At 36.8% G+C, this 11,699-nt stretch overlaps 2 protein-coding genes across 2 annotated transcripts in view; both read right to left on the bottom strand.

The window, feature by feature from the left end:
• Positions 1-1,421: 1,421 nt before the first annotated feature.
• On the bottom strand, positions 1,422-10,724 carry LOC138017156 (receptor-type tyrosine-protein phosphatase F-like). Its single transcript, XM_068864341.1, has 5 exons — positions 10,448-10,724; positions 8,831-9,142; positions 5,994-6,305; positions 4,375-4,686; positions 1,422-1,895 (listed from the first exon to the last, which is right to left on the bottom strand). The coding sequence occupies exons 1-5, from the start codon at positions 10,722-10,724 to the stop codon at positions 1,606-1,608; spliced, it is 1,503 nt and encodes a 500-aa protein (XP_068720442.1). The 3' UTR covers positions 1,422-1,605.
• A 9-nt stretch (positions 10,725-10,733) lies between these two features.
• Positions 10,734-11,699, bottom strand: part of LOC138017155 (protein sidekick-1-like) — a 104,076-nt gene continuing 103,110 nt past the window's right edge. The window contains exon 11 of the mRNA XM_068864340.1: positions 10,734-10,753. Within this exon, the coding sequence (XP_068720441.1) occupies positions 10,734-10,753 (20 nt within the window). The remainder of the gene's footprint in view (positions 10,754-11,699) is intronic.

The following is an 11,699-nucleotide window of genomic DNA, read 5'->3' as shown; positions in this document are numbered from 1 at the left end:
CTGCAATCAATCATCGCATACTTCAGTTTTTCGGATACACAGCGCACTCGGCTATATTAAAGGTGCACCTTTAACTTTCAAACTTGATGGCATTTATGTCACAAACTGCGGAAAATCTCATCAAAATACTCGGTTATAAGACGCATCTCAAATAGAGGAATAGGGTTCAACTCATCGCTAACAAACGGTATACGTATTGGTGCATCCAACCCCAAATCAGGTAACTCTCCCAGCAACCTTGGAGCATCGTTTGATAGTTCTGTCTCTGAATGTACAGTTGTACACATCAGGAAGGTTTACATCAAGGCGTTCCTTGCATGGCAAATAAGGAAGTTCTTGTCTGAGAATCAACAAAGACTCTGATTTACGCGTTCGTCACCTCTCATCCGGACCACTACAACTCATTACTGTTTGGTATTCCACAATGCCAGTTTGATCGACTACAATGACTGTGGACTTACACAACGCCGACTCTGATGTATTTCCACTAGCTGCTGGTTCGTTTTCGTTTCCACTATAAGTTCGCTTATCTAGTGTACAAAGCTCTTGAGGGAATGGCTTCACCTTACCTGAGTGAGCTGTTACAATTCAAGACTTAAGGCTGCTATGCCCCTGTCCCAATCAACTACTCTAAGAACGGCAAAGAACAAGATGCCCCTTTGCTTGTGCAGCAAGAAACCTCCACTCGCTATCCACGAGTGTGGAACTGGAGCATCATTTCAGTCCAGGTCAAAGACGTTTCAAGATATCTTTGAACATTTTCGTCACTTTAAAATACCCCCTAAAAAAATTCTGGAAGATTTTTTCTTGCAAGAAGCATGTATATTTTTAACTATTGTCAGTAGTTTTCTATTTATCTCTAATTTTCAAAAATTAGTATCGATGCATATTTAGAGTACAATTATTTTTGCTTATTTTCTTACATGATTGTAAAGCGCTCTATAATATTTTTATAACTTAAACGCTAAAGAAATTATGTAACTAAATAATAATGGAAACCTCATTTGTCTTTAAATACAGTTGTAAATCTCTTTACATACATGTACATGTATAGTATATTAACAACCAGTTACCGGTACTTGAAATTGAGTGACATACTTGCACATGTATATATACAAATGAATCAACTAAAAAAAATTAAAGTTTTATTAAGTCTGGGCTATCCCAAATTTCTACGGCAAAAGATAAAATATGTCGCTCTAATAGCTAGATTTATCATTTTTTTGATTATATGCATTTGTAGTGTTGTTGCTTTTTGTCAATGCCAACGTCATTAATCATTTCTAAGAACGTATTCGTTATAATAATAATAATAATAATAATAATAATAATAATAATAATAATAATAATAATATTATTATTATTATTATTATTATTATTATTATTATTATTATTATTATTACTACTACTACTTTTGAATCATCAGCTACCAATTCTCGCTTACAGTGGTTAACTCAAAGACAAAAAAAAATAAGACACTTTAATTGTTTTGATTTTGCTGCTCTTAATCATTTGCATTTAGATTACTGTTTGGCATAAAATTGAGCTGCTCGCCCAATCAGAGTACCTTTGTTGAGTGTATTACAATTTACGTAATTACAAGGACTACTTACGGTCCTCAAACGTTGTTGCATTCAGTAGTCTTGACGCATTTCCCAGCTGTGTAGTTTTCCCTCTCACCTTGATGTAATAGGTGGTAAATTTTTTCAAACCAGTCAATAGCCTCTGAAAAGTACTTCCCGTGACTTGAGCTTCTGTTTCCTGGTCATCTTGTTGTCTATAATATATCATGTAATTGGTTATTTTTCCATTTTGCAAAGCTGGTTCCTTCCATGATACAAGAATGGATGTAGATGAATTGGCCTGGAGCATCACATCCCGTGGATGACTAGGACCTAGAACATACATATAACAAACATACGGTCATCCTGTTGGTTTGAAAATTTGTTACTCTTTTACACTAATAATTGCAAGAATATCTCTTGTCAACATTTCACTCCAAATATGTCATAACTGATTAAAATATCATGCCTTAATGTATGTTAGTGGCCTTGTGTCAATATTACAAGCCTTTTACACCCCTACCACTGTGCACCTGAAGAATCTGAAAGTACATGGAAAATAATTAGACCTCAAACGCCACCACTGAAAAAGACATCAATAATCGGATCAAGGCCGCCCTGCTTCGTACGGAAAACTATTTAAGAGAGTCTTCAGTAATCCTGACCCTAAAAACCAAACTCATGGTCTACCACGCTGTAGTCATCTCTACCTTACTGTATGCCTGTCAAACATGGGTCCTTTATGGAAGAGACATCCGAAAACTTAAATGATTCGTCAAATTCGGTGAATCAAGTGGCAACACCGAATTACTAACAATGAAGTCCTCAGTCGAGCAGATGTGGAGAGCCTAGAAGCCATCATTACTTGACATAGACTAAGATGGGCTGGACATCTTGCTCGAATTTCAGACTCCCACCTTCCCAAACAAATCCTGTTCTCAACTTGCATCTGGAAAAAGACCACGAGGTGCCCCAAAAATACACTACAAAGACCAGCTCAAGGCTACAGTACCTTGAAGAGGACCAAAAACGACACAGCCATTTGGGAGATGGAAGCTGCAGAAACAAATCCTTGAAAAAGGACTATTCATTAAAAAACAGTAGTTTTCAAGAACAACAGAAGGCAGCAGGAAGAGACAAAGAGAGTTAAGAGAAAAGCAAGTACTCAAAACACCGTGAACCCTCCTACATGTACCATTTCATGTCGTGGTTGCGGCTGACTTTTCCGTGCGAACATGGGACTAATATCACATCAAAGAAAGTGTCACTGAGCAAACCATACTCAGAACAGGGTTACACCAACGAACAAACGACTGTGACCAATGATAATGCATGCAAGAATTAACAAATGGCTGCACTGTAATCACAGTGCAGAAAAAAGCCGAAGGTTGAAAATTCCACGCCAGGAGCAACTACATGTACATGCATAAATTTTCAATAAGTTAAGATTATATTTCATGGACATAAAGAACTAAATAACTACATGTACCAATAATCATTAATATTTTGGTGAGCTAAGATTAATAATGACTGTATTCAGTGCTGCAATAATATTGACCCTTAAGTGGACAGTGGTCTTTCTGCTTGCCAGGTGGGAAAAACATAGGACATGACAGCAATATCTGTAATCGAGAACTTTTTGTACCACATGGTTTGTTTCAATGGCACTTGGCAAATTCATTGACTTCTGTTAGCACTTCACTCTGAAAAGTTGGACAATGCCCTGCATGGTTTAATGTAAGACCATGAATAGCATGTGGTCATCCACCATATACACTGTATGACATTTACCCCAACAACTCAATGTACCGGTGTATAAACAATTCTAACCATTTTCATCAATTAAAAAAAAAGCAGCAATACAGGGCAATTATAAATTCAAAAAGGCGACATGACAACATCAGGGTAATTGGTTTTACTGTAAAATGTGACACATCTGAATGTTGTACTCTTATCCTTTCAGAGAGTTAGTGCTATTTTTTGGTGCATTTAAAGTAGAGGAGTGTCATTGGCACAAACATAACTGCAGTTTGTTTCAACATTGCTTACGGAAGAAGGGAAAAGAGGGGCAATAAGGGAACTTATTACAAAATAAAAGGTAAACCTTAAATTGAAGCGATTTTTGCACTCATTGTTAAACGTGTTTCTAGACATTTTCGTCCAGGATCTGAGTTGGCTTTCATTGTATTCCTGCCATACAGTAACTTAGTATATTGGCATGACGAGAAGGCGTATATCTTTTGCATTTTATATGGTGTTTCGGAAAAAAAAAGGTTTAATTATCCAATCTGCTGTGATTGGAAAACAGACAGGATGAACTGGATTTTGTGGGGTTTGTGGTATGACTTAATCTCGAGCCATCTCAGTGCTTTCTGTGAATTAGGTCGAAAACACACCTAATTTGGCAAATCAAACAGTGCGATTTTCACCCTTACACTTTTTATGGTACGCTAGAAAAATCTTGGAACCAATGTACACATAATTTGAGTTAAACAAGTATATTCTGGTTGACACATGACATCTAAAACGTTCCCAACATGTATGAAATTAGCTGTTGTTCGTGTACAAGGAACAGACATTACACATGGCGTGCCATTAAAATGGAAATCCACTTTCCAAAAAATCAGCTCTAAACATACGTTATAGAAAGGTACATTTTCACAGAGATAATTAATTTTGTAACATTACTTATTACTTTTGCTTTTTCTGAAAGACTTCTAATGCTTAGTAGCCAGTTTTCTAAGTGAGGTGTCAAGTACAGGCTAATGCACACTTCTGTGGAATGACAGTCTCAATGTACATGTTTACATACCTTTTTGCAGTGTTTCCACTTCATAACATGGGTCCGTTAATGGTGACCTTCCAACCTTGGTATAGCCTGCTACTTTAATGCAGTACTTGGTGAAAGGTTTCAGTCCACCAATTGAAGCACTCGTTTGACTTGCAGTTGCATTCTTACTGAAATATTGAGATTGACCTGTCTCATTGTAAAACACTGTGTAGCCAGTAATAATGCCATTTTGGTCCTTTTCTGGTATTTCCTCCCAGACAACTCTAATCGTGTGAGCATCCTCTGCTTTTGTTCCATCTTGCCCTTTCACAATGACTGGATCAGAGCTGGGAACTATTTATAAAACAAAAAAAAAGGTCACCAAAAATCATCTTTTTACACATACTTTTTCTTAAAGTACATGCACTTTGCAGTTCATATATTTTCCTATTTTAAACTTCACTTTGTTATGACACTTGAGTTCTTTTAAATATTTCAGTAATTTCAAGCACATTATTTCATTAAACGTCATGGACTCCACAGGTGCCATTTTTATTGTCATGGCTAAGACAATAAGAGTCACCTGAGGGACTTCCTCGTAAGGACGGTGCCTACTAATTCAAAGGTATTTTTGCTCCGGTTTATAATTAAATCTTTATGGCGTTATTGAAATCCAAAAAGAAAATTGGGCGTAACCATTTCATTTTCAAAGATAATTGATGAATAATATTTGTAAAAAGCTTTAAAATACAAAGCAATGCATGGCGTTCTTTCTCAAATTGAAGATTAGTTATCTCCCAAAACTGCATGGTTACTCCCAATTTAAATTTCCTTTTGGATACTAAGAGTACTTACTACATGTAAGATCTACTTTCTCCGGATAGTTTTAAACTGCGCAAAAATATCACTGTATTGGTAAGGATCACCAATAGGAAACCCGAGTATCTCGAGATGTGCAGAATGTATGTGCAATAACAATAGTGCAATGTAGGCACCATCCTTAAGAAAAATCTGGAGTAAGAGGGATTGGTCTCCCAAACAATGGAGCAAAGGCTAACAATTCAGGTTACACACAAGGGAAGCTCATGCATACAGCAACCACGAAAAAAAGAGGGGCTAATTATCCAATCTGCTGTGATTGGAAAACAGACAGCGATGAACTGGATTTTGTGGGGTTTGTGGTATGACTTAATCTCAAGCCATCTCACTGCTTTCTGTGAATTAGGTCGAAAACACACCTAATTTGGCAAATCAAACAGTGCGATTTTCACCCTTTCACTTTTTATGGTACGCTAGAAAAATCTTGGAACCAATGTACAAATAATTTGAGTTAAACAAGTATATTCTGGTTGACACATGACATCTAAAACGTTTGCAATGTGTACGAAATTAGCTGTTGTTCGTGTACAACGAACAGACATTACACATGGCGTGCCATTAAAATGGAAATCCACTTTCCAAAAAATCAGCTCTAAACATACGTTATAGAAAGGTACATTTTCACAGAGATAATTAATTTTGTAACATTACTTATTACTTTTGCATTAGCCTGCTTCTGAAAGATTTCTAATGCTTAGTAGCCAGTTTTCTAAGTGAGGTGTCAAGTACAGGCTAATGCACACTTCTGTGGAATGACAGTCTCAATGTACATGTTTACATACCTTTTTGCAGTGTTTCCACTTCATAACATGGGTCCGTTAATGGTGACCTTCCAACCTTGGTATAGCCTGCTACTTTAATGCAGTACTTGGTGAAAGGTTTCAGTCCACCAATTGAAGCACTCGTTTGACTTGCAGTTGCATTCTTACTGAAATATTGAGATTGACCTGTCTCATTGTAAAACACTGTGTAGCCAGTAATAATGCCATTTTGGTCCTTTTCTGGTATTTCCTCCCAGACAACTCTAATCGTGTGAGCATCCTCTGCTTTTGTTCCATCTTGCCCTTTCACAATGACTGGATCAGAGCTGGGAACTATTTATAAAACACAAACAAAAAAAGGTGACCAAAAATCATCTTTTTACACATACTTTTTCTTAAAGTACATGCACTTTGCAGTTCATCAATTTTCCTATTTTGCACTTCACTTCGTTATGAAACTTGAGTTCTTTTAAATATTTCAGTAATTTTATGCACATTATTTCATTAAACGTCGTGGACTCCACAGGTGCCATTTTCACTGTCATGGCTAAGACAATAAGAGTCACCTGAGGGACTTCCTTGTAAGGACGGTGCCTACTAATTCAAAGGTATTTTTGCCCCGGTTTATGATTAAATCTTAACAAGCGTTATTGAAATCCAAAAAGAAAATTGGGGCTAACCATGCATTTTTAAAGATAATTCACGAATAATATTTGTAAAAAGCTTTAAAATACAAAGCAATGCGTGGCGTTCTTTCTCAAATTGAAGATTAGTTATCTCTCAAAAATGCATGGTTACCTCCAATTTTCCTTTTGGATACCAAGAGTACTTACTACATGTAAGATCTACTTTCTCCGGATAGTTTTAAACTGCGCAAAAATATCACTGTATTCGTAAGGATCACCAATAGGAAACCCAAGTATCTCTAGATGCGCAGAATGTATGCGCAATACCAATAGTACAATGTCAGGGTTCTTGTTAAGAGCCGGTAACCGGTTATTTTTACCGGCTGTTGAAGTAAATGTTACCGGCTGTTTCACTGAATTATTTACCGAAATTATCCAACAAATGTTACGTCTGTTCAAAGTGGAAATCACATTGCGTTTATGGGAAAATATTGCTTTCCCCTTCCAACCAATCCAGTGAAGATATCTGGCACATGTTATCGCTTCGAAAATATGCCATTTGTTGAAGCAATCCAGCTTGTTTTTGCCAACTCATCCCTTGAAACGATGCCCGCCATGTTTCCTTTCCATTCCTCCCACGTCCAGGGGAAACCCCCCATAACCAGTTTTGAACGTTTATAACATGGCATCCACGCGTGGAAAACGACAGAAAGGTTTTTTCAGAATTTGGTTTTCAACCAAAGCGTCAGAAAAGCGGTGGTGAGTGAAATCGATGAAATAGCATAACCTGCGTTCTTTTTGCTGAGTATTAAATTAATTTAGCAGCCGCTGGCATGCGACAGCGATCGATACGAATGTCAAGTCAAGACTTGAGCTCGCTTGCCCGTGCAGTGTCTTCTGAATCCTGAGTTTTGAGCACTTGTATTTTCCCTGTTGCAGTTAAAGCTTAGAATTATTTCAAAGCAGTTTCTAGTAAATTTGTTGAAGAAAAGTAACATAGTAAAAGAAAAAATAGGGATAAGTGTAGCAAAATATTTGAGACCCACAGTCACGCAATCTGTAAGTAAGCACCGAAAAATGATTATGTTACGCTTAGAGGTACATGAGATACATTTTCTTTGACAATATTTAGGAATAAGATTCTCAGACTAGAATGCTGTTGGAATATAGTAACTTGATTTAAAAATTAAAAAAGAAATGATCATATGAAATAACTTATTAATTAAACTGAATAATTTAAGTTTGTTTATTGGCATCAATTATCTCCATTGATTACAAAATTTTATCAAAAGAGTACTATTACTATAACTGATTTAATCAATAAAAACGATGACTTAGACTATAACATTACTTCATTGGCTCACGAAAAAGGGTGCCTCAAGACGTCAAAAGAGTGTTTGAATCACTGAAAACCCAGGAGCTCCCGGGGGCTTTGGCCCCTGCACCCCACCGGAGGCTTACGTGGCCCCCACACCCCCGGCGAGAGGGGCAGGTAACAAAGTTTCCTGCTATTTTTTGTTTTTTACCTCCTGTGCAAAAACTTAGCAAGAACCCTGAATGTAGGCACTGTCCTTAAGAAAAATCTGGAGCAAGAGGGATTGGTATCCCAAACAATGGAGCAAACGCTAATAATTGGTTACACTCAAGGGAAGCTCATGCATACAGCAGCCAAGAAAAAACAGAGGGGATAATTATCCAATCTGTTGTGATTGGAAAACAGACAGCGATGAACTGGATTTTGTGGGGTTTGTGGTATGACTTAATCCGAAGCCATCTCAGTGCTTTCTGTGAATTAGATCAAAAAGACACCTAATTTGGCAAATCAAACAGTGTGATTTTAACCCTTTCACTTTTTATGGTACACTAGAAAAATCTTGGAACCAATGTACAAATAATTTGAGTTAAACAAGTATATTCTGGTTGACACATGACATCTAAAACGTTCGCAATATGTATGAAATTAGCTGTTGTTTGTGTACAAGGAACAGACATTACACATGGCATGCCATTAAAATGAAAATCCACTTTTCAAAAAATCAGCTCTAAACATACGTTATAGAAAGGTACATTTTCACAGAGATAATTAATTTTGTAACATTACTTATTACTTTTGCATTAGCCTGCTTCTGAAAGATTTCTAATGCTTAGTAGCCAGTTTTCTAAGTGAGGTGTCAAGTACAGGCTAATGCACACTTCTGTGGAATGACAGTCTCAATGTACATGTTTACATACCTTTTTGCAGTGTTTCCACTTCATAACATGGGTCCGTTAATGGTGACCTTCCAACCTTGGTATAGCCTGCTACTTTAATACAGTACTTGGTGAAAGGTTTCAGTCCACCAATTGAAGCACTCGTTTGACTTGCAGTTGCATTCTTACTGAAATATTGAGATTGACCTGTCTCATTGTAAAACACTGTGTAGCCAGTAATAATGCCATTTTGGTCCTTTTCTGGTATTTCCTCCCAGACAACTCTAATCGTGTGAGCATCCTCTGCTTTTGTTCCATCTTGCCCTTTCACAATGACTGGATCAGAGCTGGGAACTATTTATAAAACACAAACAAAAAAAGGTGACCAAAAATCATCTTTTTACACATACTTTTTCTTAAAGTACATGCACTTTGCAGTTCATCAATTTTCCTATTTTGCACTTCACTTTGTTATGACACTTGAGTTCTTTTAAATATTTCAGTAATTTCAAGCACATTATTTCATTAAACGTCATGGACTCCACAGGTGCCATTTTTATTGTCATGGCTAAGACAATAAGAGTCACCTGAGGGAGTTCCTCGTAAGGACGGTGCCTACTAATTCAAAGGTATTTTTGCCCCGGTTTATGATTAAATCTTAACAAGCGTTATTGAAATCCAAAAAGAAAATTGGGGCTAACCATGCATTTTTAAAGATAATTCACGAATAATATTTGTAAAAAGCTTTAAAATACAAAGCAATGCGTGGCGTTCTTTCTCAAATTGAAGATTAGTTATCTCTCAAAAATGCATGGTTACCTCCAATTTTCCTTTTGGATACCAAGAGTACTTACTACATGTAAGATCTACTTTCTCCGGATAGTTTTAAACTGCGCAAAAATATCACTGTATTGGTAAGGATCACCAATAGGAAACCCGAGTATCTCGAGATGCGCAGAATGTATGTGCAATAACAATAGTACAATGTAGGCACCGTCCTTAAGAAAAATCTGGAGTAAGAGGGATTGGTATCCCAAACAATGGAGCAAAGGCTAATAATTCAGGTTACACACAAGGGAAGCTTATGCATACAGCAGCCCAGAAAAAAGAGGGGCTAATTATCCAATCTGCTGTGATTGGAAAACAGACAGCGATGAACTGGATTTTGTGGGGTTTGTGGTATGACTTAATCTGAAGCCATCTCAGTGCTTTCTGTGAATTAGATCGAAAAGACACCTAATTTGGCAAATCAAACAGTGTGATTTTAACCCTTTCACTTTTTATGGTACACTAGAAAAATCTTGGATCCAATGCACAAATAATTTGAGTTAAACAAGCATATTCTGGTTGACACATGACATCTAAAACATTAGCAATATGTATGAAATTAGCTGTTGTTTGTGTACAAGGAACAGACATTACACATGGCGTGCCATTAAAATGAAAATCCACTTTTCAAAAAATCAGCTCTAAACATACGTTATAGAAAGGTACATTTTCACAGAGATAATTAATTTTGTAACATTACTTATTACTTTTGCATTAGCCTGCTTCTGAAAGATTTCTAATGCTTAGTAGCCAGTTTTCTAAGTGAGGTGTCAAGTACAGGCTAATGCACACTTCTGTGGAATGACAGTCTCAATGTACATGTTTACATACCTTTTTGCAGTGTTTCCACTTCATAACATGGGTCTGTTAATGGTGACCTTCCAACCTTGGTATAGCCTGCTACTTTAATACAGTACTTGGTGAAAGGTTTCAGTCCACCAACTGAAGCACTCGTTTGACTTGCAGTTGCATTCTTACTGAAATATTGAGATTGACCTGTCTCATTGTAAAACACTGTGTAGCCAGTAATAATGCCATTTTGGTCCTTTTCCTGGTATTTTCTCCCAGACAACTCTAATCGTGTGAGCATCCACTGCTTTTGTTCCATGTTGCCCTTTCACAAGGACTGGATCAGAGCTGGGAACAATTTATAAAACACAAACAAAAAAATGTGAACAAAATCATCTTTTTACACATACTTTTTCTTAACGTACATGCACTTTGCAGTTCATCAATTTTCCTATTTTGCACTTCACTTCGTTATGACACTTGAGTTCTTTTAAATATTTCAGTAATTTCATGCACATTATTTCATTAAACATCGTGGACTCCACAGGTGCCATTTTTATTGTCATGGCTAAGACAATAAGAGTCACCTGAGGGACTTCCTTGTAAGGACGGTGCCTACTAATTCAAAGGTATTTCTGCCCTGGTTTATCATTAAATCTTAACAAGCGTTATTGAAATCCAAAAAGAAAATTGGGCGTAACCATGCATTTTCAAAGATTATTGATGAATAATATTTGTAAAAAGCTTTAAAATACAAAGCAATGCGTGGCGTTCTTTCTCAAATTGAAGATTAGTTATCTCTCAAAAATGCATGGTTACCTCCAATTTTCCTTTTGGATACCAAGAGTACTTACTACATGTAAGATCTACTTTCTCCGGATAGTTTTAAACTGCGCAAAAATATCACTGTATTCGTAAGGATCACCAATAGGAAACCCAAGTATCTCTAGATGCGCAGAATGTATGCGCAATACCAATAGTACAATGTAGGCACTGTCCTTAAGAAAAATCTGGAGTAGGAGGGATTGGTCTCCCAAACAATGGAGCAAAGGCTAATAATTCAGGTTACACACAAGGGAAGCTCATGCATACAGCAGCCAAGAAAAAAAGAGGGGCTAATTATCCAATCTGCTGTGATTGGAAAACAGACAGCGATGAACTGGATTTTGTGGGGTTTGTGGTATGACTTAATCTGAAGCCATCTCAGTGCTTTCTGTGAATTAGGTCGAAAACACACCTAATTTGGCAAATCAAACAGTGCGATTTTCACCCTTTCACTTTTTATGGTACGCTA

Source organism: Montipora capricornis, chromosome 9 (genome assembly GCF_036669925.1).
Source record: "Montipora capricornis isolate CH-2021 chromosome 9, ASM3666992v2, whole genome shotgun sequence".
NCBI lineage: Eukaryota > Metazoa > Cnidaria > Anthozoa > Scleractinia > Acroporidae > Montipora > Montipora capricornis.
Note: the sequence above shows the minus strand (reverse complement) of the source record. Positions and strands in the feature narration are given on the sequence as shown.